Source organism: Dermochelys coriacea, chromosome 23 (assembly GCF_009764565.3).
Source record: "Dermochelys coriacea isolate rDerCor1 chromosome 23, rDerCor1.pri.v4, whole genome shotgun sequence".
In the NCBI taxonomy this organism is placed as follows: domain Eukaryota; kingdom Metazoa; phylum Chordata; order Testudines; family Dermochelyidae; genus Dermochelys; species Dermochelys coriacea.
Window position 1 is genome coordinate 4,083,911 of NC_050090.1, and position 27,367 is coordinate 4,111,277.

General features: G+C 55.9%; 1 protein-coding gene across 2 annotated transcripts; it reads left to right on the forward strand.

The window, feature by feature from the left end:
• LOC119847062 (transmembrane protein 87A-like) lies at positions 1-27,269 on the forward strand. Of its 2 annotated transcripts, none has more exons than XM_038381432.2 (20): positions 1-246; positions 4,087-4,153; positions 7,731-7,819; positions 9,157-9,276; positions 9,632-9,688; positions 11,673-11,897; positions 12,310-12,415; positions 13,308-13,372; positions 14,360-14,543; positions 15,496-15,595; positions 16,115-16,208; positions 17,529-17,597; positions 18,451-18,559; positions 19,053-19,111; positions 19,610-19,713; positions 21,198-21,277; positions 22,543-22,604; positions 23,252-23,304; positions 24,093-24,123; positions 24,729-27,269. In XM_038381432.2, exons 1-20 carry the CDS (start codon positions 115-117, stop codon positions 24,768-24,770), a joined length of 1,848 nt encoding a protein of 615 aa, XP_038237360.1. In that variant the 5' UTR covers positions 1-114; the 3' UTR covers positions 24,771-27,269. The 2 variants fall into 2 exon arrangements, with proteins under 2 accessions (XP_038237360.1, XP_038237359.1); XM_038381431.2 differs by lacking the exon at positions 17,529-17,597 and adding an exon at positions 16,801-16,872 and having other exon boundaries at positions 10-246.
• The last annotated feature ends 98 nt before the right edge of the window (positions 27,270-27,367 follow it).

Here is a 27,367-nt window from a genome sequence, read left to right on the forward strand (position 1 = left end):
CCCCCCGGTCCCTGCTACCCGGATTGGCTGGGGGAATGTTTCGCCCCTCCCCGGGGTTGGCCCTTTCCCCCCGGCCCCTGCCCGCGGGTCACGTGGTGCCGGGCCCGGAAGAGGATGGCGGCGGCCGCGCGGCGGGGCGGCGGGGGGACGCGGCCTCTCTCCCTCCTGCTGCTCCTGGCGCTCGGGCCCGCGGCGGCCGGCGGGGCGGGGTCCGAGCCGGGGCGCTGGACCGTGGGCGCCCGCAGCGTGAGTCAGCGGCGGCGCGATGGGGGCGGGGCCTGTCGCGACAGAGGCTCCGCCCCCTTCGGGGGGGCTCGCTCCCCTCCCCCGCCACTAGCGGCTCCGCCTCGGGGCAATAGCCCCCCCCCCCACAGGTCGGGGGTCAGATTCTTCTGGCCCCCGAGGGAGGGGGGAGACCGATCCCTATGTATAGGGCAGCACGAAGGAGGGGGCGCCCAGCGCTGGGCCCCTATAGAGTGGGGGGAGCCTGCGCTGGGCCCCTATAGAGTGGGGGGCACCTGGCCCTTATAGAGTGGGAGGGGGCGTGGGGGGAGCCTGCGCTGGGCCCCTAGAGAGTGGGGAGCACCTGGCCCCTATAGAGTGGGAGGGGGCGTGGGGGCACCCTGTGCTGGGCCCCTATAGAGTGGGGGGAGCCTGCGCTGGGCCCCTATAGAGTGGGGGGCACCTGGCCCTTATAGAGTGGGAGGGGGTGTGGAGGGAGCCTGTGCTGGGCCCCTAGAGAGTGGGAGGGGGCATGGGGGCACCCTACACTGGGCCCCTAGAGAGTGGGGGGCACCTGGCCCCTATAGAGTGGGAGGGGGCGTGGGGGCACCCTGCGCTGGGCCCCTATAGAGTGGGGGGCACCTGACCCCTATAGAGTGGGAGGGGGCGTGGGGGCACCCTGTGCTGGGCCCCTATAGAGTGGGGGGCACCTGGCCCCTAGAGAGTGGGGGGAGCCTGCGCTGGGCCCCTAGAGAGTGGGGGGAGCCTGCGCTGGGCCCCTAGAGAGTGGGGGGAGCCTGCGCTGGGCCCCTAGAGAGTGGGGGGAGCCTGCGCTGGGCCCCTAGAGAGTGGGAGAGGGGGTGGGGCACCCAGCTCTGGGCCCCTATAGAGGTGAGACATAGGGATTGGTCTATTGGGGGTCAATGAAGGAGGAGGTGCCCTGTTTGGGGCCCCTATAGCGTGGGCGGGGGCGCCCTGCTCTGGACCTCTATGTTCTTCCAGACTAGGGGCAGGGCTGGTGTCCTGTGCAGGACCTGGGCTGTCTCACCTGTTTCTTGTTTGCCTCGTTCTTCAAAACGAATGAGCCCTTAAATGAGCCTTTAGGTCTCTTATGTTCCTGGGGGAACATCAGGAAGGGCTGTGGGGTTTCTCGCTTCACCTGCAGCCTCCGCTGGGGTAAGGGGGATGAAAATATCCCATTGTTGCAACTTTGGGAGCCCTAGTATAGACAAAAAGAAAAGGAGGACTTGTGGCACCTTAGAGACTAACAAATTTATTTGAGCATAAACTTTCGTGAGCTACAGCTAGTGTAGACAGGAGCTCTGTGCCTGCTGCTGCTTGGTGTGCGAGCCTTGGTTGTGCTTGGGCTTCCAGCGTTGGCAGGGGTGGGAAATGTCCTTAGTGTGAGCTCGCTCCTGGGATCGGGGCGTGTGTACCGTGAGATCTGGCCTTTTAACGGTGTGCGTGAGAATCTTTTAACAGAGATGTTCTTTCTCCAGCATGTGCATTAGTTTTATAGATTAAAGGGGTGTTCAAACGCCCTGAAGTTTTAAGCAGTCTGATTTACAAATCCCTCCCTCTTTGACTTGCTGCAGCGTTCAGTGTCTTGCGATGTCATAATGCCACTGGTAGTCCAGTCGCTGTGAAGTCTCCCGCGTCAGACAAGACCTGATTGTTATTTAACAAATAACTGTACAATGGGAGTGGCTGGAATCTCCTGCCAAGATCCAGGCACCATTGTGCCAGGCCTAGTGCAGACTGCGAAAGAGTTTCTATCCTGAAAAATATCCAATTTAAATAGATAAGAGAGACAAAGGGAGGGAGAAAGGGTGGATTTTGGTCCCTAAATTGCCATTTGGGATCTGATGTCCAGAGAATGACTTCTATAAAGTAAACCAAGTGGAGAATTGGGAGTTGAACACAGATTCCCTGGTTCCCAATCCAGTGCCTCAATCCCACGACCATCTGGATTCCTAGTATAAAATACGCTACTCTGAAACACAGGAAATAATCTTTCCTTCTTTATATAACATAAAGAATATCAGGGTTTTTTCCTTTGTGTCACTATTAAGGCCGGGGAGCTGGGAAATCTGGGTTGTATGCCTGGCCCTGCCATTGATGAGTTATTCTCTGCCTCAGTTTCCCTATCTGTAAAATGGGGGAAAGGGAATGGGAAAAGACTTTTCTTCCACTGTTGATTGTGAGGCTTAATTTTCTGACACCTGTAAGTGGCTGTGAATTCCTTGGATGGAAAAGGGTAGGAAATAAAAGTGTGTTAATATCCCCCATTCAAAATATTCCTTGCTTCTGTCCCACTGCAGCTATCTGACTGTAATGGCAAATTCACCGGTTATTTCCTCTGGAGAGCCACTGAACATAACTTATAAAGAGGGCAGTGGATTTGTGTTGACGGGCCAACATCAGTGATGTTCTGAATAATTAAACAACTGAATATTGACCGAATAGAATGTACCTCAGTCAATATTTACCTTGAAAACTTAACGGTCATCTGAGCACGAAAACAGTACTTGCTCGTTGCCCTACGATTGGTCAGTTCTCTTGATTGGGTCAGTTCACAGCTGAAAACCCTCAATGTCTGGTACAGTCTCTAGGTACCAGGGACAATGGGATGGTCTTAGCACAGTGGTCTTAACACACTCTCTACCCATAACAGCGTCATCGGAACTTCAAATAAAGGACCTAGCTGAGACAAAGTGCGTGCAGTGTTTAGGGCTGGGTGCCCGTATCCTATTCCCAGCCCTGGACGGGAGTGTGGTTTGGGGGCGGGCAGTCCGGACTCCTGGGGATCTATCCCTAGGTGAGAGTAGGGCCTACTTAGCCTAGTGGGGCTGGGAGTTGGAGCATATGGGTTCTAGGCCTCCAGTGGGATGGGGCTGGGATCTAGCCATTGGGACACCTGGGTTCTAGTCACAAAGCAGGATGGGGGGGAGGGGTTGAACAATGGGAGTCGGGACTCCTGGGTCCTCTGCCTAGTTCTGGGCCAGAGTGAGGTCATCGTTGTTCAAGCAGAGGAACTGGGAGTCGGGACTCCTGGGTTCTCATTGTGGCTCCTCCGCTGTGTCTGGGCGTAACACATCACCTTGCTTCCCTTTCTGTGGATTTGGGCGCACCTGCTGCTGGAGGCTGTTGAGACTCCATTTTAGTTCATAAAGTCCTTTGAGATCCTCCACTGAGAGTGGCCAGGCATGCTCAGATTTGACTGGTTTTCCCCAGCCTACTTCCCCTTGTCAGAGTCACGTTCATGTGCTGAGCTTGTCGGCCCAGGTGATCAACTTCCTACCAGAGACCCTTCCACCAGCCCTGCCCTGGAGGGGCCTCCTGTGGGAGTGAGCCAGGAATTTGGCCTGCGTGGGTCACTTTATCCCTGGCCAATAGCATGTTTTGTTGGCTGAGCTCATTGCATTGTGCTGTATCCCAAGGGACTTTCTACCACCCCCCCAGCAAGAGAGTTTATACAAATAGACATGACACGGTGGGAAGGGAAACAGAAGTGGAAGAGCTGGGAATTGGACCCAGGTCTCTTTGGTACCCAACCAGTGCCCTAACCCCTGGATCATGCTGCCCCCAACACAGTCCTTTCTCGTTGGCTCTTCTGAGGACAAGCCGGGGGATAAACCTCTGCTGTTTCTTAACCCTTCTGCCCTTCACCAGAAGCAGCCATGCAAAATTTTCTCCACTCCAGGCTATATGCAAAGCAGTTTGCCTCAAGTTGCTCATTTATGATGATTCACTAGTGCACATTTCCTGGCATCGATTTGTTTAGGGGATCAAAAAAACCCTCCCTGTGTGTTTTCTTACCTTGTGACCGAAACAGATCTTCCCCCACCCCCCCTGCCTTTTCAGAACAGCACCAAGAACCTGTTTGTGTTCTCCAAGACGATGTTCAATGGCTCCTCAATCTCTCTCCAGGGTGAGTAGCTTCAGATGTGTTGAAACGCTGGGGAGCGGGTGTTGGGCATATTCAAGACAAGCCCAGCAAAATCCACCAGCTAAACCATGCAATATGTTTGGGTCAAAATGGGGAGACCCGGATGTCTAAAGCTGAGCTGCTTAAACTATATGAGGATGGGCTTGTTAGAGTCCAAACAGCGTTTGGGGGATGTTTGGCCGTTTTCAAAACATTTTCCCAATGTTTTGCACAAAGCTTTATCTCAGTTGATCTAGTTCCTTGAAAAACATTGGTATTTTCCAATGGGAAACTGTTTCAAAGAAGATCTTCCAACAAACTGTGATAAGTATGTGCCTCAGTCTTTGCATGATTGGTCCTTAATTAGGAGCCTAAATATGGAGTTTAAGTAGCCTAGTTTTAGGCATCCAGATTTGAAAGCTTTGATCATAGCTTTTCTAAGAGGGAAGTAGTAAATCTAGAGAAACAGAGCTATCCAATAAATGGAAAGGATTATCTTCGCGGCTGAGGATGTGAGAGATTCCCAAACCTGACCCATTCTTTTTAGCTGATGGATCTGAGGAGCTGTCCCAGATTGAAGTATCATTAGAGGAGGTTTTGGAACAAACTGATAAATTAAACACCAATAAGTCACCAGGACCAGATGGTATTCACCCAAGAGTTCTGAAGGAACTCAAGTGTGAAATTGCAGAACTACTAACTGTTGTCTGTAACCGATCATTTAAATCAGCCTCTGTACCACATGACTGGAAGATAGCTAACGTGACGACAATTTTTAAAAAAGGCTCCAGAGGTGATCCCGGCAATTACAGACCTGTAAGCCTGACTTCAGTATCGGGCAAACTGGTTAAAACTATAATAAAGAACAATATTGTCAGACATCTAGATAGTTTGTTGAGAAAGAGTCAACATGGTTTTAGTAAAGGGAAATCATGCCTCACCAATCTACTAGAATTCTTTGAGCGGGTCAACAAGTATGTGGACCAAGGGGATCCAGTGGATTTGGGGTACTTAGATTTTCAGAAAGCCTTTGACAAGGTCCTCACCAAAGGCTCTGAAGCAAAGTAAAAGCTGCCATGGGATAAGAGGGAAGGTGCTCTCATGGATTGGTAACTGGCTAAAAGATGGGAAACAAAGGGTAGGTATAAATGGTCGGTTTTCAGAATGGAGAGAGATAAATAGTGTTGTCCCCCAGGGGTCTGTACTGGGACCAGTCCTATTCACCCCTTTTTCCAGATCATTTATGAATATGTTGAACAGTGAGGTGGCAAAATTTGCAGATGATACAAAATTACTAAAGATTGTTAAGACCCAGGCAGAGTGCGAAGAGCTACAAAAGGATCTCTCAAAACTGGGTGACTGGGCAACAAAATGGCAGATGAAATCTAATGTTGATAAATGCAAAGTAATGCACATTGGAAAGCGTAATCCCAACTATACGTGTAAAATGATGGGGTCTAAATTAGTTGTTACCACTCAAGAAAGAGATCTTGGAGTCATTGTGGATAGTTCTCTGAAAACATCCACTCAATGTGCAGACAAAAAAGCAAACGGAATGCTGGGAATAATTAAGAAGGGGATGGATAATAGGACAGAAAATATCATGTTTCCACTATATAAATCCATGGTATGCTCACAGCTTGAATACTGCGTGCAGATGTGGTCGCCCCATCTCAAAAAAGATATATTGGAATTGGAAAAGCTTCAGAAAAGGGCAACAAAAATGATTAGGGCGATGGAACGGCTTCTGTATGAGGAGAGATTAATAAAACTGGGACTTTTCAGCTTGGAAAAGAGACAGCTAAGGGGAGATATGATTGAGGTATATAAAATCATGACTGGTGTAGAGAAAGTAGATAAGGAAGTGTTGTTTACTACTTCTCATAACAGAGGAACTAGGGGTCACCAAATAAAATTAATAGGCAGCAGGTTTAAAACAAACAAGAGGAAGTATTTCTTCACACAACGCACAGTCAACCTGTGGAACTCCTTGCCAGAGGATGTTGTGAAGGCCAAGAATATAACAGGGTTCAAAAAAGAACTAGATAAGTTCATGGAGGATAGGTCCATCAATGGCTATTAGCCAGGATGGGCAGGGATGGTGTCCCTAGCCTCTGTTTGCCAGAAGCTGGGAATGGGTGACAGGATGGATCACTTGATGATTCCCTCTTCTGTTCATTCTCTCTGGGGCATGGGCCACTGTTGGAAGACAGGATACTGGGCTAGATGCACCTTTGGTCTGACCCAGTGGGGCCATTCTTATGTTTTCTGTAACCCACTGAGCTGAGGCATCTAAAAATATCATGTTATTTTAAAAAGCCCTTTGGATCATATCAAAACACGACTTTTTTATTAGTCATGTAAGCAGCTACTGTGCTCGACATACAGCCCTCCAGGGGGAGAGAGAGAGAGAGAGATTACATTTAAAACAAACCCAGTGTCTAGTGAAGGTCACACATTGACAGTTGCATGTTTCTTAGTGCCGTGCACAAAATATATCTATCATCTTGTTCTAAGGAACCAGGGAAAATGTTCCAAAGCATCACAAAATGTGTTTTCTTTCTTTCTTTCTTCCTTTTTTTTTTAAGCAATTTTGATTGCAAAAGAATATGAAACATCGGCCCTGAGTTAGCAGGGTACCTAAGCTTTGAGCGTGGAATCCGTTCTGCTAAAGCTAGTGAGACCCCCGTGCTGCATTGCTGAGCTCCGGGGTTCAGAAAATGCAAGTTGGGTCTCCTAGCATTACATAATTGGCTGGCAGATCACGAGATTTCAAAAAATAATAAGTGAAAACACACCTCGCGTTTTGGTTTCTAGTATTAGACTCTCGGGCAGGGGGCTTCCCATTTTCCAGCTTGTCTTGATTCTCACCTGATCATGTGAATCCAGTAGCTGGGGCTTTAAGCACCAGATATCAGCAGTGCCTGCTTACATGCTTTCAAGTTAGGCATGTGCTCAGGTGCTTCGCTGTCGTGGGACTGTAACAGCATCATGTTGGGGGTTTATGTTCTTGGGCAGCCGAACGCAGTTTGGTTTTACTTAGTGCCTGTATGTTGGAGAGGAAGTGAGAGAAACCCAAAGGAAAACTGACCAGGCCTGGCTTGGCCGTTCAAACTGAGCAAGGTCCCTGGGCCTGCGGAATCCCAAAGATTCAGCCTCTGCTGATGGGACCCAAGCAAATCAGTCTCTCTCCGAAAGAGACGCCATGTGGCTAGAGCTCTGGACTGAGACGTGGAAGAGCTGGCTTCTGTTCCTGGCTCAGCTGCTGGGTGAACAAGTCAAGTCCCGTCCCTGCCTCAGTTCCCCCATCCATAAAATGGGGGTAATGATACTGCCTCGTCTATCTCCTCCTGTCTAGTCTCCCTCTCCCACCCCTGTCAGACCATCACACGCCCTGGCTGTGGGGGAAGGGGTCCGCGTTCTGTCTCCATGCTTCTCCTGCCAGTGCGGATGTCGTCCCAGCTTTTCCTGCTGAGGATGCAAATGGCCTGCATTGCCCCTTGTCGGTCGTGACTCCGGCTCCGCTGCTGGGGTCTCGGGGACCTGTTGGCTGGGCGCTGATTGTGCCTCTGCTTTGCAGTGCTGGCAAAGGAGTGCTCCCCGGGAGTGACCCTGAACGTGACCTGGTACCTGCGGAGCTCCCATTGTCACAACGAAGTCTACATAGACGTAAGCACCTCCGTGTCCTTGCGGCCTGGGCTCTGATTGCGGGGAAGGCCTGGGCAGTGAGGGGAGAAAAGGAGGCCTGGGAAAGGCAGAGGAAGTGGGGACAACTGGATGGAGGAGGCATTCAAAGCAGGCTGGTTGGAGTGAGAGCTCTGAGCATAAAGGCCTTGGACACCCACTCTCCCAGAGGGAGCACAGTCCAGTGGTTAGAGCAGGGGGCTGGAAGCCAGGACTCCTGGGTTCTGTTCCTGGCTCTGGGAGTCCAGTGTGCTAATGCGTGAGCCTGGGGGCGTGAGTGGGATCAGGATTGCTGGCTTCTATTTCCAGCTGTACCACTGACTCCCTATAAGCCTGGGCAAGTTCTTTTTCCCTCTCCGTGCCTCAGTTTCTCCCTCTGTGAAATGAGGATGATGCTGACCTTGCAAGATGATGGTGGGAGCTGGAATTGAGAGACATCATTAATTGTGTGTAAATTTCTTGGGGGCCATTGGATCGAAGATGCCCCGGTATAAACTAAAAGAGACTAACTGGGGTATGATTGAGGTCTATAAAATCACGACTGTTGTGGAGAAAGTAAATAAGGACGTGTTATTTACTCCTCCTCATAACACAAGAATTAGGGGTCACCAAATGAAATGAATAAGCAGCAGGTTTAAAACAAACGAAAGGAAGCATTTCTTCACACAACGCACAGTCAACCTGTGGAACTCCTTGCCAGAGGATGTTGTGAAGGTCAAGACTATAACAGGGTTTAAAAAAGAACTAGATAAGTTCATGGAGGATAGGTCCGTCTATGGCTATTAGCCAGGATGGGCAGGGATGGTGTCCCTAGCCTCTGTTTGCCAGAAGCTGGGAATGGGTGACGGGATGGATCACTTGATGATTCCCTGTTCTGTTCATTCCCCCTGGGGCACCTGGCATTGGCCACTGTCAGAAGACAGGATACTGGGCTAGATGGACCCTTGATCCGACCCAATATGGCCGTTTTTATATTAATCTGGTTTAACTAATCTGGGGTAATTCACAGTAATTTTCCCTAGTGTCCACATGTAGATTAAGCCTTCGGGGGAGCTAAAGGTGGGGATGATCTTTTCTCCTTCTCCTCATCTGCTGGGAATATGACCCCTCCCTCCTGGACTCTCATTGATTCACAAAGTCATGACTATCCCTGGGGTGGGGAGGAATCAGGGAGGAGTCTCTCTTCTCCCCCCCCCCCCATATAGGTTGTTGGCTAGAGCGTATGGAGCAGGTGATGGGCTACTGGGATCAACCATGTGATCGGTGTCCCCTGGGAAGGGAGATCTTTGGGCCTCAGGTCTAGTCTCTTCCCACCCCTGCAGAAGAAGAGAGCAGAGACTTACCTGACAAATTACAAGACCGAGCTGGAGCCGAAGAGCTCTGGCCAGTACATCCTACGCTCGTATAAACCCTTCAACTGCAGTCACATGGTCCCCCTCGAGGTGAGTTCCCTCTGGGGCCGAGGGCTGGGAAACCCAGGAAGAGAACGGAGCTCAGATCAATGTATTCAAACAGAGCTCTTAGGAACGGGGGTGGGTCTGATGACTGGGGGGGCAGGCAGGGGGGTCTTGGAGTCTTTGAGGGTGTCCTGGTGGGTGGCCGATGCAAGGGTGGGCTGATTGGGGGGGAGGCGGGCTTTCTAATTCAGCTGCTTGAAATAGGAGGGGACTGTGGTAGCTGGGGGCTCTTTGGCCATTGGAGGGGGGCTGGGGTCCATGTTGTCTGTGGGCTTCCCTGGGGCGCCACCCTGCTTTGTGCCACCTGCACTTGGTGACTCTCTTCTCCCTCCTCCCTTAGCTGAATGTGGAGAGTTTCGAGCTTCCCACCCGGCTGGATCGCCTCCAGGACTTGCAGGTGGGTCACCCCAAGTGTCGGGCTCCTCCCTTCTCCCCCACAGCCCTGGCTTCAGGCTGGTCATCGAGGCCAGCTGGCTGAGAGAGAGGTACTCCTGGTGGGGGGAGCACAGGCACTCTGGGCTTTCTGCGTGGCCTTGCCTGGCCCTCTGATGTGGGGTATGTAGGGGACAGCCTCTCCTTCCCTGGCCCTGGGGTAAGAGCTCTGATCACCCCCCCTTTCATGGCTTGACCCTTTGCTCTAATCTAGGGGATGATGAGGTCCCTTGGCTCTGGGTTTGAGTAGTAATTGGTTCTGTCCTGCAGCTGCGCTGCTGGAATCCTGGCAGGTCTTGCAAGCTAAACAGGATCGGCCCTGGTTGAGGCTTGGATGGGGAACCCAGGGTGCTTCGGGGTTTGATTCATTATTGGGTGGTGACTCCAGAGCAGCACTAGGGGCCATTGTGCTGCAGGGAGCAGGATGGGTGACTTGGTAGAGAGTGCTTTCCCTTTAGTCAGCCCTGGCGATAAGGGGTGCAATGCTACCATCGGGGGGCTCGGTAAAGGGCCCTCTCCCCTCTGAATCCGTGCTGACCCCAGCGCAGCACCATGTCCCTAGAGGGACAATCTTTCAGATAAGAGGTCTTGACCGCTCGTACTGATTGTAGATCCAATGGCATTTTCCCCAAGAGTCAGTGTGCTAGCCCTGTTACCCCAGCTGAATTCTATTGTTGGCAGTTTTCTTCTGCCTCCCTAACCTTCCCCCTCTAGCAAATTCAACTGGGCAGCGATTCTTCCTCACTTGCTGTCCTAAATGCTTGAGCTGATATTTATTTCTTGTTTGCAACAGAATAATATTTTCGCTTCTTATAAGAAGGACATGATGCAGGGAGAAAAATTCCTTTGCCTGCTACCTATAACTGAATAATATCTGAACCATCCATTCTGTCCGTATTTTTTAGTTGCAAGAAGCTGCTTTGAAACAAACCCTGTAGGTGGCTCTGATTTTACTCTCCCCACGGTGTCCAGTCAAGTAAAAAAGTCAGCTGGGATTTGTACCTAGAACCAGTCAGAAAATTTTCATCGAAAGAGTTTTCTGTTGGAAAATGCCATTTTGATTAAGTTGGAATTTTTGGCAAAATCTTCCAGATTTCTCTGATGTTTCCCCTCGGGAAGAAAGAATTGGGATATTGACATTTTTCTAAAATATTCTGTTTCAAAACGAAAGATCAAAACTTTTTCGTTTATAAATGTCCTTTATTTTATGTATAAAAGGGTTTTCATCGAAATGTTTTGAGTTTATTGAAGCAAAACATTTTGATTGACCCAAAACATTTTTATTTCCAGAATTTTGTTTGGCAAAAAATTAGAAAATTGGGCTTTTTGCCCTGATTTGGGATGAATTATTTCCTGATAAGTTTATTTTTCACGGGACGGACCATCTGTTTTCCAGCCAGTACACTTTATGCCTTTTCTTGCTTCTTTATGAGGGATAAAAGGGCTTGGAGTGTGTCTTCAATTTAAATAATAAGAGTGTATGTGTCTACCCTAAAAATAGCAGTTATGCCTTAACTACGCTAGATGTCTCCTTGGAAGTCCCGGAGATCTGGACTGGGAGCTCTCCTGGCAATTAATGGTGTATTTAACAAAGAGTTGCTCTCCCAGTTGTTCGATCTGTTTGAGTTTAAATGTGAAACAACACTTGAAACAGTCTGAATAAACCTGCTTTCTTTCTCAGTCAAGTGTCCTAACCCTATCGATCTCCAGTTGTCCTTAGTCTCCCAAGAGAAAAAATTGAGTTAGAGAAGACCTGGATTTCTAATATAGAAGAAATTTCTGCAGTAGAATAAAAGCACTTTTGGTGGCCTTTATCCATCAGAAAGATGCCTTGAAAAGAGCATACCCCCCCCCATACATCACCATTTTTTTTTCCCCCATGGAATCTGCTAAACCCCACCACCACCCGCCGACATACACTCTTGCCCCTCAATTTCTGCACTCTGCAGCAGCCGACCAGGGTCCAGCGGCGCGGAACCGTGGGTGTGCAGTCTAAGGATGACGCCAAGGATGCCGCAGGGAAGCAGAAGTCGTCTGCCGTTGAATTGGCCGGTGCACCTGGCAAAAATCCAGAGGCGGCAGGGAAGCCGAGCGAGACCCAGGGAGAGAAACTGGGCCCAGGAAAGACTGACGGAACCATCAAACCAAAAGCAGGGAGGCAGGACAAATCGGAGGTTGGTGACGGCGACAGCTGGCAGATCCCATGGGAGCCAGTTGGAGTGCTTGTCGTCATGGTTAGGGTTGCTTTCAAGGAGCTGCTTGTGTCTGTAGGACTGGATGGAGCCAGGCTCAGGTAGCCCTCCGATCCCGGTGCAGCTTGGCAAATACTGCCCTAGCTTGGCTTCCTCAGTACACCCTGAGGATTTTCTCCCCAGGCTGCAATAGGGCTCCTCCCTCCGCACTGCTCAGCCCACACCCTAGGTCCTCTTCCCCACTCTTGCTGTTGCTGGGTGGGTTAACGAGTGCCCCAGCCCAGGGAGTGAGAACCCCTGATTGTGTTTGCTGCTCTGCAGTGTGGGGGTGGAAGGTTTGCCCCTGTGGGGGCAGAGTGCCTCCTGTGGGTCACTCGGGCTTGTCTCTTTGCAGCTGTATGCCTTAGCCGAGACCTGGGAGGACGGGCCCTACATGTTCATTCTGAAGATTGAGGGGCAGAGCAAGGACCCAAAAGCTGCCCCAAACTGGGAGCTCACAAGTAAGCGCAGCCTGAGCCGGGTTGCTGCGGCCTCCCCTCTCCGCTCCCACATCCCGGAGGATCACTGAGGAAGCAGGTGTCTTGGTGCCCCTTGAACAGGACAGCTGTGTGAGGGAAGGGGTGACTCTCTCCCTGAGGGAGCTGAGAGAAAGAAGGAGCTGTCCTTGGGGCACAGGCTGGGGCAGGGGAGCTGCCACAGGGGAAGGGGATGTGGGGAGGGAGGGGTGACTTTCCTTGGGGAAGGGGTGGGGGAGGCCGGCTGTCCCAGGTGAACAGGGTTTGGGCCGGAGATAGACAGCTGCCGCAGGGCAAGTAGGAGTGTGCGGGTAGGAGGGGGGAGTGAGGGTGGTGGTAGAGAGGCCAGGGAAGGGGGCATGGGGGGGGTGGATGTGGGGCGGGGGGAGCTGTCCCAGAGGGAGAGGGTGTAGCTATCCCAGTGAAGTGGGTGGGTGGCAGTTGTCCCATGGAGTTGAGGGGGGGAGGAGCAGCTGTCTCAGCATGAGTTGGGGGAGAAGGAGTATGGGGCAGGGTGGGGTTTGGGGGTTTGGTGGGAGGTTGTCCCACTGAGAGGCGAGGGGGTAGCAGCTGTCCCGGGACAGAGGGGGCTGTCCCAGGGGAGTGATGTGGGGGAGGGGCAGCTCTCCCAGGGTGAGTGGGGGGCTGTCCCAGGGAGAGCGGGGGCGGAGGGGAGCTGAGCAGGGGGAGGGGTTGGGGAGAACGGGACGGATCCCTGCAGAAGGAAGGAGGCAGAGAATGGGGGGGCAGCTGGTGGAGGGAGGTGGCTCCCGGGGGGAGAGGGGCGGTGAACGCGGTTGGAGAACAGCTGTTGCAGCGGGCGGGCTCCTTGCCTCTGGCTGTTTCCCGGCACCCAGCTGCGTGTCTCCTTCCCCAGTTGACGTCCGGATGAAGCACCCTCTCTACCAGTACATCTCCGCCTCCGAGTGGCCGCTCATGGCGGTGAGTGAGCAGAAGCAGCTCCTGGCCTGGGGTCAAGGCTCAGGGGAGGGACCCGACACCTGGGGCTGGCACGGTTTGGGGAGCAGAGCCCAGCGGTCTCCACAGCTGTGCTAACACCCCCTCCCCATGCATGCCGGGAGTTTTAAGTGGAGACCAGCGGCTGCTTTGGCTAGGCCCCCAGCAGCAGCTGTCCTGGGGCGTCTCTTCGCCCCAGGCCTGGGGCTGCTGCCGTGTCTCGCGGCTGGCTGTTTTGTGGCCTCCCGGTGAGCATGTCTGCCAAGCCCCTGCCAGCTGTGCTGAGCATCGTGGGTAACGGCCCAGCTCTGCCTGACCCCGCTGCGTCCCACTGAGCGCATTCGCCGTCAGCACCATGAGCTGGGATGCTGGCTGGTCTTGCTAGCTAAGCAGGGTTTGGTCAGGTTGGTACTTTGATGGGAGACTGCTGGGACATATCCCACTGCTGTAGGAAGGGACATAGGGGGTAGCCTCTTTGGGCCAGTTCTGAGCCCAGCATGGGGCTGGGAGGCTCTGCAGAGTGGGGTGGGGTGCTCAGAAGGGGGCGCTCTCCCATCAGTGCTGCATCAAGGCACTGGAGAGGGTTTTGTGCCGCAAAATGGGGGACTCAGTAGGGGGTGCTCTCCTGTCCGACCCCCATGCCCCATTATGGCACTAGGGGATGCCAACCTGCAGGGGCTGGGAGGCTCAGTACGGGGCGCTTTCCTTTTGCAATCATCCCTTCCCCAGTGTGGTGCTAGGGGGCATTGTGCTGCAAGTGGCCATTTCAATAGGGGGGCGCTCTCCCCTCACAGCCATCGCAGGCCCCAGTGCCGCACTAGGGGGGCGCCGGCCCCTCAGACCAGGGCTGATCTCAAGGCTGCAGGGCAGTGTTGGTGGGGGGAAAGCTGCTGGACGGCCAGGAGACCCCAAGGCCGTGGCCGGAGCTCTGCGATCAGGCCTGTCAGCTGCGCCGCTCTCCCGCCCCCGCAGTTCTACATGGCCATGTGCATCGTGTACGTGTTCTACGGGGTGCTGTGGCTGGGGCTGCTGGCCTGCTACTGGCGGGACATCCTGCGCATCCAGTTCTGGATCGGGGGCGTTGTCCTGCTTGGCATGCTGGAGAAGGCCGTCTTCTACGCCGAGTTCCAGAGCATCCAGAGCCAGGGGGTGTCTGGTAAGTGCGCGGGCCCCCGGCGCAGCTCCCGCCCAGCAGGGTTCGCCCTCGCCGGGACATGGGTGGAAGCCCCGGTGGGGGGCGACTCGGTGGGGGGCGCTCTCCCCTCTCAGCACTGACCCCAACAAGGTACTAGGAGGCCCGGGGGGGATCTCAGGAGGGGGAGCGCTTTCCCCTCGCAGACGGTGGTTACAATGCACCGCCTGGTTTTAGGGGGGGTTCAGTAGGGGGCGCTCTCCCCTATCAGCACCGACCCCAGACCTTTTTGCTGCCCTGAGGCCCAGCGGCTCTCCCCCTGGGTTGCGGGGAGGCCGACAGGAGAACGCTTTGTCCCGCTGGGTGTCAAATGCTGGGAAAATCTGCTCCCCCTTTGCCAGCCTCCTCCTTCCCCTCCTTATCTCCTCTCTTCTTCCCTTCCTGGCATCATCTGGCCTTAGCGCTGCTCCTCCAGCGAGCGAGCCAGGGTCGCTTTTCCCCTCCAACGCGGTCACCAGATGCCCCGGGATCAGCTGTGCTCGGTTCCCATTTGGAAGCTTCCTTGATGGTCATGCTGGCCACGTGCGTACCGCCTGTGGGCTGGATCCAGGCCGGACCCCAGCCCTACCCCTGTTCCTCGCAAGGAACGAGCCCAGATTGCCCCAGGTCTGTTTCCGTCTCTGCGTCGTCAGTCCGGCTCCCACTACATGGTGCATGGGACCAATGTAACAGGTCCGAAAGGGCATCTGGCTTTGGTTTCTGATCCTTTTTTTGGGGCGATTCCCTTTCTTCCCAGTTCTCAGCAGCTAAGTTGGCAGGCGGAAGTGGCTGGGAAGTGGCTGTGCCTGGCAGGGCTCACCAGGGGGCATCTGTGCACGGCAGGGAGAGGTGGGGGTGATGGTTTGTGCCTCGGGTGTTGCGCCCCAACCTTCCCGTTCCCACCCTGGGGTGACGTTGCTTTTCTCTCCCGTTCCAGTCCAAGGGGCCGTGATCTTCGCCGAAGTGCTGTGCGCCGTGAAGCGCATGCTGGCCCGAGTGCTGGTCATCATCGCCAGCCTGGGGTACGGCATTGTCAAGTGAGTACCTGGGGCTGGGGCAGGGAGGCCCGGGGAGAGTGGGGGAGATCGGGAAGTGGAGGGGACAATACCAGTGGAAGAGACTTGAGAGTGATGCCTGCCAGATTAGCCCATGAACCCTGATGGATTATCCCTGGGTAATGCCGCTTATAGGAACAAGCAGTTAAATTCCTTCCTGCCCCCTGCCAATAACAGGTTACGCCCTGAAGCCTGAGAGCTCATCTTCCCCTCCCTGCAGGAAGGGGAGCGCATTCACGTACGGGTCGTGGGGAGCGGCTGCGGTCGGCGCAGACTCCGATCGGGGGGCGGGGGCCTAGTCGGAGATGGGTCAGACCACATGTGGGGAGGACGGGGTGACCATGCCAGGCGTTGGGGGGGGGGGGGGGGTTGTGTGAAGCTGAAGGGGGTGGGGGAAGCTGGAGGAGGGCAGCTCATCTCGTGAAAGAGGCCCCCTCCTTTCCCCCCTGGCCCGCCCGCCCCGTGGGTGACCTTGGCCCTGCTGTCTGTGCCTCTCTGCAGGCCGCGGCTGGGCGCCCTGCTGAACCGGGTGGTGGGCGTGGGGCTGATGTACCTGCTTTTCTCCATCATTGAGGGCGTCCTGCGTGTGAAATCGGTAAGTGGGGACCTTGGGGGAATGGGGGGCACCACCAGCCATGGGCAGCCCGGAGTCACAGCCCCAGTGACAGCAATGGGGGCGCTTCATTGGAGCCACCGGCTGCCCCGCGGCAGGTGGGAGACGGTGCCTCTGAACAGAGCTATGGTGGCAGCTGTTTCTGGGGGCGCTGGGGAGGGGCAGGGGGCATCCTCGGGGCACTGCCATGCTGGGGACAGCTCTCTCTGCTGACCAGGGCGCTCTCTCCTGGCAGCCTCATGCACAGGAGAGGAACTTTCTTGGGGTCCAGCTTCCAGAGGGGTTCGCCCCTGGCCCTGGGGGTGTCGAGCAGGGAGGTGCGTGGGTAGGGGCTGGCTGGTGGGACGGCAGCTGGGGGGTGACCATCATACCCTGCAGGGAGGGGTGGATGGTGGGGGTGGGGTTAAACTGGGCAGAGGGCGGGGCTTAGCTGGGAATTGTCAGTGGGGAGAGGGCGGGGCTCCTGGTGGGGGCAGGGGGGGTTAGCTGGGGGTTGGCCTGGGCCGATGGGGATGGGTTGGCTGGCCCTGCTCCATGATCCCTCAGCGTCTGGCTCTTCCCTCCCCCCACCCAGGACCAGGGTAGCACGGCCACCCTGGTGTGCGACATTGTGCTGGCCTTTGTCGATTCCTGCATCGTCTGGTGGATATCCTTTACCCTACGCCCCCGGGGCCGCCCTCCTCCTGCCCTGGCCCCTGCCCCACTGCAGGCTCGCTGCGGGAGGAGGGGCAGCCAGGGGGCAGTCCTGACACTCATCAGGCGGGGACAGGAGTGACCTCAGCCTGGGCTAATGGTCCTGGCCACCGGGTGCCCAGAGTGGGGCTGGCCTTGCCAGGGACAGTCTGTGGGGGTCGCCCTGGGGTTCCCTGTGAGAGGGAAGGCGGGGCCAGTTGGGGATTACTGCCAGTGGGCGGGGCTAGCTGTGGCAGGACTTGCTTTGGGGGCGGGGCCTAGCGGGGGGGGGGGGAGGTTTGCCCTGAGGTTCCCTGTGGGAGGGAGGGGCGGGGCTAGCTGGGGGATTGCCCTGGGGGGTGGGGCTAGTGTTCTGATCCGCCTTGTAGGTGGGGGACTCCTGTTCTCTAACCAGCTGTTCTATATGGGGGTGGTTGGGGGGGGGCATCCCTCCTTGCTCCCAAACTAACCATGCCCAGCTCCCCCCCCCGCAAAGAAGCCACCCCCCGCTCTATGAACACGGGTTGGACTGTTGCTGTCTGTGCTGTCCCCCTGCACCCCCCCCTTAGCCGTGTCTCCCCCCCCCCCCCCCAGCTCACCTTTCTCTGCTTCTCTTCTCCCCCTCTCCAGGCTCAGGATGACTTGGTGCTGCTGGCTGCCATCCCTTTGGCTATGCTTGACTCTGCTCTCTGCTGGTGGATATCCTGTGCCACCGTGGCTCTGTCTGAGCTCGTCCGTGCGGCCCCCCCCTTCCCTCCCTTCCTCTCCCCTCGCGCTCTCTAGCCCGCTAAGATCCTCCTCTCTCCGGGTCCCCAGCGCCGCCCGAGTCCGGGGCTGACTGCTCTGTCCAGTGGGAAGTTACGGGCTAATTGGGCCGTGGGGGCTGGGCGTCAGGACTCCTGGGTTCCATTCCCCATTTTGGGAGGGGAAGGGGTCCAGTGGTTAGAGCAAGGGGACGTGGGGTCAGGACTCCCTTCTCTGGGAGGGACTTTGATATAGTGATTGGAGCAGGAGGGGGCTTCAAGGCAGGACTCCTGGGTTCTATCCCCAGCTGTGCAGTTGGGGGGAAGTGGTCAGAACTCCTGAGTTGTATTCCTTGAGTTTTGCTGTGTAGTATTGGGGGCAGCCTGTCTGTGCCTCAGTCTTCCTGTCTCTAAAATGGAGATCATGACCCTCAACACCTCCCCCTTAGGCCTCTTGGGGTGGAGGGGGCTGGAGGGGGCAGAGGATGCTTATTAACCATTTCCTGGCCCTTGGGGGGGGGTGGGGGGGAATGAGCGTTGTGTGCTACCAAGTACTTGAGACAGGTAATTCTCTGACTTCTTGTGCGCTGATGTCTCCACCCACCTGACCCCCTCAGTCCCCATCTGAGGTGTCCCAGAATGCTTTGCAGTAATCCCCATTGCTTTATGGGGCATACCCAGGGGAGGGGCCCAAGTCAGACCCCATGGAATGGGAGGGGGGGCTGCGTGGGCTGTAGCTTGTTGAAGAGGTGAAGCCCCCACATCAGTCTTCCTGGCATACCCCGTTTTTTTCCCTTAACGGGCTGCACATCCTCATCAGCCTGGTGCAGACCATGAAGCTCTTGAAGCTAAGGCGCAACATGGTGAAGCTGTCCCTGTACCGCCACTTCACCAACACCCTCATCTTCGCTGTGATCGGTGAGTTGGGGGTCGTGGGTGGGGAGTGCACTGAGAGCTGGGCCCCCTCTTCCAGCGAGCAGGACCCTGCGGGGCAGGGCTCTGAGGCCACTAGGATCCCTTCCCCGGCTCTTGGGCGGCCATACCCCCGGATCAGTCTGTGACTGGACAGGGATGATTGGCTCTTGTGCCCTCCCCAGGGGGGTGAGGGCCATGACCCACTGAATCCAAGGGTTCAGGTAGCTGATGCCAGTGCCCACTGGGGGGCTCTGGCTGATCCCCAATGCCCACGGGGAGTTGGGGGTGCCCCAGGGAGGGCCTTCTGCCCCCTGTGCTGGTGGGGACTGCAGGGGATGCACCTGGAGGGCTCTGGCCTACCCCCTATACCATGGGGAGTGTACCCAAGGCGGCTCTGAATGCCCCCAGCCCCAGTAGTGATGGTAAAGCTGAACGAGGGGCCGGGGGGGACCCGCCTGGCAGCCGTCACCCTGGTAACAGCCTGTCTCCTCCCCAGCATCCGTCATCTTCATCATCTGGACCACCAAGACCTTCCGGCTCACCAAGTGCCAGTCGGTGAGTAGCCAGGTGCTGCCGGCAGGATCTGATCCAGGGGTGCCCCAGGCAGTCGGGCCAGCACAGTGACCTGGTGAACAAGAGCGTAGCCTTGGGGAGGTCAGGTCCCCTGGGGAGGAAATGGGCCTAGGTTGACTGTGGTGGCTGCATGGGGCTGCAGATCCACGCTGCAGCGTCTAACCCACCCACCTGGCTGGCTGCGACCCCCTGAGGTGCTACCGGCCGGAGTCTGCGGGAGCTACTGTTGGGATGCTGGGAGCTAGGACCACTGGGTTCTATTCTCTGCTCTGCCACTGATTCACTGGGTGCCCTTGGGCAAGGCACTCCTGCCCCGTCCCTCAGTTTACCCATTGCCCATACCTCTCCTGCCTCCGACAGGAGGCTGTGCGGCCAAACGTCAGAGGTGCTGTAGGACGACCCGGGGAGGATGTGGCTTCCATGACGGTCCTGCCTCCCCCGGTTCACTCCCTTTCCCGCTGCTCCCTTGCCCCTTCCCAGGACTGGCGGGAGCTGTGGATTGACGACGCCTTCTGGAGGTTCCTCTTCTCCATCATCCTGCTGGTGATCATGTTCCTGTGGAGGCCCTCGGCCAACAACCAAAGGTGCCTGGAACCCCCCCGCTTCCGGGCTACACTCTGCCAGGCGCTTGGGTGCTCGAGACTGGGGTGCATGGAAGGATCCAACCTAGGTGTCATCTGTAACACCAGTGCAGATCGCCTGGGCGGAGCAGGTGGTGAAAGTATCTAGACTGGGGCTTAGCTGAGAGCTGCGCTTGGCTCATTTTCCAGGGATGAGCCTCCATTAGAAAGGATGGTATCCGGCAGCAGGGAAGGAGCTCTTTGGGGGGGTGCTTGTTGCCAGGGAAGCTCAGCTGGGATGGGAGGGGTCGGTTGTTGAGGGAAGGGTGTTTCAAGATGGGAGCTGCAATGGGGGAGTGGGGAGATGCATCACATGCTATCCTGTAGGATCATTGTGAGCATCGGGTCTAACCTGTATAATCCGCCCAGCCGTTCCTGCATCCAACCCAGATCTGGTGGCTAAAATGGAGCCGCATCTCCACCCAGTCACTGGCTGCATCCCCTGCCCTGCCCGATGGGGTATTAAACCCCCAGGTGATGCCCCCTTAAAAAAATATCCCTGCAACTGGCATGGTCTTCTAAAAGTTCTACCCTAGTTCAAACAGGAGTTATTTTGGGGAAATCCTGAGGCCTGCATTACACACGGTCCAGTTAGCATTCGGTTTTGATTGGTAAATGTCAGTAAACATTGATTTCACCGCAAATACACAAACCAGCGTGAAACGTTTCCATCTGTGAGAACTGAAATATACAGCGGGGCAAAGTAAGACGAATGCTGCTTCAGAACTTCTTAGCCTTTGATTTCAAGCTATTTATCTCATATGTTCTGATGTTTGATACTGACCGTTTGTGTTTTAACGGTTACAAAAAATGTCACTTTGTGAATCTTAGCATCTGTCGTTAAAAAAACTGGCCGTCCCCACTCCCCCATAATTTCCCACAACCGTGAAAATTTAAATAAAAAAAAATGCTTAAAACCCAGAATTTTGCACACCCGTGAAAATGTAAATACAGTGGAATCTCAGAGTTGCAGACACCTCGGGAACGAAGGTTGTTCGTCACTCTAAAATGTTTGTAACTGTGAACCAAACATTCTGGTGGTTCTTTCAGAAGTTTACAACTGAACATTGCCTTTAACACAGCTTTGAAACTTTACTATGCAGAAGGAAAATGCAGCTTCCCCTTTATTTTCGCAGTAGTTTGTTTCACACAGCTCTGTGCTGTATTTACTGTCTGTCTGTCGCCGCCGCCAGATCGTGTACTTCGGTTCCAAAGGGGGGGTGCGGTTGACCGGTCAGTTCATAACTCTGGTGTTCATAAGTCTGAGGTTGTACTGTAGCTAATAATGGGAGCGGGGAGTGCTTAAACATACATCGGTATCCTTCGAAATTATTTAAAAAAAAAAAAAAATCAAATTCTGCCAAGGCTGGTTATCCAGGAGGATGATCACAGTGGTCCTCCTGGCTATGGGATCTATGCATTTGTGAACCATTGTGCTGTCTCGGCAGATACGCGTTTGTGCCGCTGGTGGATGAAGGGAGTGAGGAAGAGGACGAGGAAGAGGAACATATGGTGAACGAGGCCTTCGGTAAGTCTGATCTAACAGGATTCTCCCCCCTGACCCTGGACTCCGGCATCTGTTGCTTGGGCCAGGGTAGGAAGAAACGGGCCTGAGCTCAAGTGACTCCCTTTGCTCCTTACCTTTCGCCCTGCTGTCTCAGTGCCCTGGCGTGTGGCTGGCTTGTGCTCATACACCCCCTTCTCCCACCCCCAATCTGAGTGATGCTAGGCAGGTGGCTGTTCTCTGGTGTGCCTGTCCCTTTAAATTTTCTCGGTCTGGGAAAGTCAGAGCAAGTTAGGGGTCTAAAAATAATCCCAGGGTTAGCAACTGACCAAGTGCATCCCCCGATCAGTTATTGCGCCCACCATGCCCTGCAGCAGTAGCCAATAATCAGATCCACCCCATAACCCACCTGGGCCATTGAGCCCTGCTTCATGTAGGGTGTGCAGGAAAGGGTGAGCGAAGCCCTTCCTGACCCTGGCTCCCTGAAGTATGAGCTTGATTTCCCCTTAACTTAGCAGGGCTCTAAATTATCAGAACCTTGAAATGATCCAGCCGCAGGGTTGGACTTCTGGCACTGCTACCTGCATAGCTTCTGCACTGTATGTGTATGTGCATAGGGGAATACATAGGGGGCAAGGTTATTTTTGCCCTGAACACAAAGATAAGGATGTCGGACAGTAATCCAGTTATGTACGCATGAGGTAGGCAGTGCTGTATAAGGGTCAGAGGAGTGGTGACAGGACTGGGAGTCAGGACTCCCGGGTTCTCTTCCTGGAGCTGGTTGGGGAGTGGGGTCTAGTGGTTGGAACAAGGGAGGCTCAGGATTCCTGGGTTCTCTTCCTGGAGCTGGTTGGGGAGTGAGGTCTAGTGGTTGGAACAAGGGAGGCTGGCTCTGCTGCTGATCTGCTGTGTCACGTCCCCTGCTGTGAGGCAGAGATAACACTGAGGGGGGCGGGAGTTGTGAGGGTAAGTTGCGTGTCAAGATCCCTGTGATCAAAGACACAAGAGTGCGGTGCAGCGGTGGGGTTGGCTCAGCCCCCTTCGATGGGCAGTGGTGGCTTCCAACCAAAACCTCTGTTGCTAGTGGCTCCCGTGTACCCTGCCAGCCAGGTTAGGGGAGGGATCAAACAGAGCAGCAGCTGTGGCTCCGAAATAACTCTGGCCCACTAGATTGTGAATGAAATGCCAGAACTCTGGGCAGCTGCAGCAGCAGGTGGGTTGGGGTCTGCTCCTAGTTGCTCCCCCATTGACCCTCTGGTTTGGGGTGGGGGGGGCTGTCTGTTTTGCAGAAGGGATGAAGATGCGGGGTGCAAAAAATGAAGCCAATGGGATCCTCAAAGGCAGCAGAGTGGTAAGGAATGGGGTCGGGGTTAGGGGTCCGTGCAGGGGCTGCTGATCTGGCTCGTGGCTCCCCAAAGGGGCCTCCACCTCTCCAGGGCCAGGCTCTGAATCGGGTGCCGCCCTGGCCCTACATCGGAGCCCTTTCGGCCCCTGACAGCCCGACCGAAGGAGCTCGTGGCTGCAAAGAGGTGAGTCAGGGTGAACAGCTTCCGCCAGCGCGCAGCCCGGCAAGGTTTGCAGCTGTAGCGCTTGGGCTGTGCTCCTCTTGGCGCTGCGAAGCTAAGCAGGGTTGGACCCGCTGGGCGGGAGACCCAAGACACTGCAGGCATTGTCCTTGGTGACTGCGTGTGGCAAGGGGTGAGCTCTCCCCTCTGTCTCGGTGCTAACCCCAGTATGCCGGTGTGGCACTAGGGGGCGCTGTGTCCCAGGGAGCGGGGTGCAGGGGCTGCTGTCCCCTTACACTCAGTGTTGACCGGCGTTGTAGTGCTAGGGGGCGCTGTGGCGCCACTCACCCCCCAGTGGCTCTAGGGCGCGCTGTCCCCTCCCATTCAGTGGATTCTTCGTGGTGTTGCAAACTTCGGGCTGATGCGCCCAGTCTGGGGGATGCTCCCCTGGACTCCAGCACTGACTAGCTGTGTCTCCCCCGCTTCTTTGCAGGATGAAGATTTGAAATGGGTGGAGGAAAACATCCCGTCGTCTATGGCTGACGTGTAGGTTTGAGCGCGATCCCTGAGCTCGCCGGGCCCTTCCCTCCGTCGGCCGGGGCAATCTAAGATCTTATCGCGCGTCCCTCGGGAGCTTCCCCGGGGGGGGGGTGATGCTGTGAGGAGGAGGGTCTGTTCGTATGTAGGGCCTTTGCTTGCCGCGCTGGGCTGCTGGCCTGGTCGCTGTCGTGCTCATCAGGTTTTGAGCTGGACCCTGAGTGGGAGACCACGGAGGGAAATGCCCGGTGCTGAAGAAATGGTATTAGAAATGCCTCCTGTCTCAGGCTGTACTGACCCCAGTGTGGCACAAGGGGGCGCTGTGCTGCAGGGGGCCAGGCGGGTGGTTCTGTAGGGGGCGCTCTCCCCTGGGAGTCAGTAATGACCCCATTGCCCTAGCCTGGCACCAGGGGGCACTGTGGAGCAGGGTGGGTGGCTCAGTAGGGGGCGCTCTCTGCTTGGAGTCCGAAATGGCCCAGTACGGTACCGGGAGGCATGGAGCATGTGGTGCGAATACCTGGATGAGAAATGACCCCCAAACCCTCTCCGGGAATATCCCCTGGTCCGTGCTGTGGGATTTGGGATATATGGCTTCAGTGTCCTGGCTGAATTTCCTCTCCGACAATGTCCAGATTCTCCCCGTCCCCAAGGGGTAAGATCCTTTTCACGCCCTCTCTTGGGACCCCCATATGCCTTGAGTGTGAGCTTTATTAAACAGCTGTGGGCAGATCCGTCTGTCCCTCAGAGGGCCTGCGGCTGTCAGTGCATTAATTTCCTGCCTCTCTTCCCTCTTGCAGGGTGCTACCCCCTTTGCTGGACTCCGATGAGGTAACCCTGCTTTTCCTGTTTTAGAGCCCCAGAGATTCTCCTCCCTGAACCCGCAGGTGGCATCGCGGTTCCATCCTGGGCTGTTAGCTTGCCCGCTCCAAAGAGCACCTATGTATACAGAGGGCAAGGCAGTGAGTCTCCTCCCCTCGGAGCCAGTGTAGTGCTAGGGGGCGCTGTGCTGCAGGGAGCAGGGTAGGGGGCGCGCTCTCCTCGCAGTGCAGCACTAGGGGGCGCCTTTCTCTTCTCTCTCCGACCTGCTAGGAAACCGAGGCACTGACCACTCATGATCACCCAAGGTCCCATCCACCCCTTCACAAGAGCCAGGAGTTTACCCAGCTCCGTGTTCTCCGGGTGACTCCGTTCTGCCTCTGTGTCCTCTTCCCGCTTTAGTCGGGCGCAGGGTTTTTCTTCGCTCTCTGCCGTTGTGTAGCTCAGTCCCCATTCATCGGCTGCCGCTCCCCACCCCAGAGGTGGCCGACACGCAGCGATCTCTTTTGGGTGTCAGCGTTTAGCTTGGAAGCAGCAAGGAGTTGTCCTAGGCATGGGGGTGACTCTTCTCCTCCCCGTGGGACCTAACAAGGGCCCTTTTTTCTCTCCGGCTCCAGGAAATAGTGACCACGAAGTTTGAAATGTCCAAGATGGAGTGAGGGAGGAATCCGCCCAGCTGCGCTGCAGGATGCGCCTGGTTTCCCTCCGTGGCCCGTCGGGGAAGGAGAGTTGCTGGTGGTTTTTCTTTTAATATATATATTTGTATATGGTTAAAAGATTATTTTATTACCTTTAAGTTTCTAATACTCGGGCTTTGACGGACTGGGGAGTTCTCCCCTGCTAGCGACCCCCGGAGAGCGCCCCCAACCTGAGGAGGAAAACCAGGATGCACCTCGACCGGGATCGGCTTCTTTTTGGACTGGATTAGGAAGGAAAGTGCTTTAGGCCACTCCGGGCTTCTGTCCCGCTGGGGAGCGGCATTGCCTGGACACGTGCAAGTGGTTTTCTAATGGGTCAGGGGGAGTGGTGGTGTGGGCTTGGGCAGAGTGGGGAGTGACAGGCGGACGTGTATTGGGTGCACCTGTCCTGGGGTTCTTGCAGGGGTGCCCGTCTTTCGAGGCGGTGTGTAAAGGCCGGGTGTGTCTGCTAGGGGGTGTCTGGAGGAGGCGAGGGGGGTCGATGTAAATGGGATGGGGTGCTTTTATATGGGAAGGCAGGCCCGGAGCTTTGTGTGGGGGCTGGGTGTGTAAAGGAAGGTGGGAGGCATGCTGGGTGCAGATGGCAGTGAGGGGTGGCTGGCAGTGATGCAGCAGTGATGGGGTAGGGAGATCATCTGGCTCTTCTGGGGCTGCAGGCAAGGCTCGCCCCGTACCCCGCTGCGTCCTGGGACAGTCCCTGCCGCGTTGGTCCTGCACGGGCAGAGCTGGCATCGGTTGGGACCACCGGACCCCTCGCATTCTGCTGCCAAGACCAGGACGCTTCCTCTTTCCAGCCCAAAGAGAACCCACGTGCCGTGTGCATCCACTTCCGGGCGCTGGGGAGGGTTCACCGCCACGCTGCGGTGGATGCTGGGATCCCGCTCGGTGGCAACTCTGGAACAGCGTGTCCTCCCTGAGCCTCTTTGACTCCAGCGGGGGCCGCTCAGGGTTTTTGCCCCAGCTGGGCACTCGCCAAGGCGGATGGAGTGCCAGGGCTTGGAGCTGGTGCCCTCTTCTCCGACGTGGCTCCCGGCCGGCACAGCGGTTGCGCCGAGAGACCTATCCAAGATCCGCTGACACCCCGACAGGAGAGATGCCTGATCTGTGCCGGGGCCCCCAGTTCTGGAACTGACAAGGGTCACAAGTCGGTGTCTGTTGCCAGGGCGAACAGGTGCCTGGTGCTTGAGCCCGGCTCCAAACTGGACCTGGCTCGGACTGGGAGAAGGAGGATGAAGATCACCAGTAACAACCAGGAACCCGGAGCCCCCACCCGGCCCTGCGAGCCACCCGGTCGCCTGCCTCTCTCGCCCAGCTAAGCAGCTGTTTGGCGGCTCTCTGTTGTGCTGACGAGCCAGCGAGCTGGAAAATCAAACACCTGCTGCTCCCCCCTGTGCTGGCAGGAGGGGGGCTGTGATTGGGCCTGTCTGCTCTTGCGGCCAGCCCCCTCGCCTCCCCAAATCTCCCTCTCTTCACGCCTGAGCCGACAGGACATTAACATGACAACAGCGGGCGCCAGGGGCCACTAAACTCGGCCCTGGAGCCTGACCAAACCTGCCCTGTCCCACTAGAGGCCCCCGCGGAACTGAGGGCGGCCCGTGGAACCACACGAGTGGCATCCAGCCGGGGGACGCCTGCCGGACTTCTGGGCACTGCTGAGCAACCCTCCCCCAGCTCCCTCTTGCAGGTGCGATTCCCCAATCCCTCCCCCGCAGGCACTGCCCCTTCTCTGAGGGGGCTGCGGCTGCCCCAGTCTGGCTTCCTCCAGCAAATGGGGGGAGCGGTGGAGCCAGGTCCCTCCCCACTCTGTCAGGATGGGGTGACTCCTCTATGAGCCGTCAGAAATTGACACTGATGGCCTGGCGCATCCTCTCCCTATAACACACGCGCGCCCACTCCATTAGCCTGGCATGTTTTCTCCCTATAGCTCCACCATCTCCTCACCCTATAACCTCATAACCCTTCCCTATTGAAATTCAGTAAGCCTCTGCCTCCCACATGCCAGCCTGCGCCCCCCCCACCCCGGACCCCAGCTTGACCTGCTTTAAGGGCTGCCAGTCCCACTCCACCGCCCCTGCCCGTTCCACACCGACCTGCATCCAGCCCCATGCGCTTGACATTTTCCGCAGCAGTGCCCTGTCCTCCACTTTGTGTTTATGTTGATTTCTCCTGCGTGGAGGCAGATCCCTCCCCGATCTCATGTCTCTCCGGGGGATCTTCCTTTTCCCGTCTCCCCAATTCCTGCCAGCTCTGGCTGCGCCCAGAGGGTCCCACACCCGATGACTTAATTTTAAACTGTGAAATGCTTTCTAGACTGTCAGGCGGGGCAAACTCTGCCCCCATCACTGGTCGTTTTTTGGGGAGGAGCTTGATTTCGGGGGAGCACGGCGTATTGCTTTGTTTTGCCGGGAGGGGACTCTGTTTGTGTTACATCCACTAATGGTAAAAAGTCACAATTTGAAACCGTCTTTGTGCATTTTTGATTTCGGCAGTGAGATTTCGGCCCCACCGCTTCCCGTTTGGAGCCCTGGCTGAAAGACGCTGCCCGAGGGCTGGTAGCC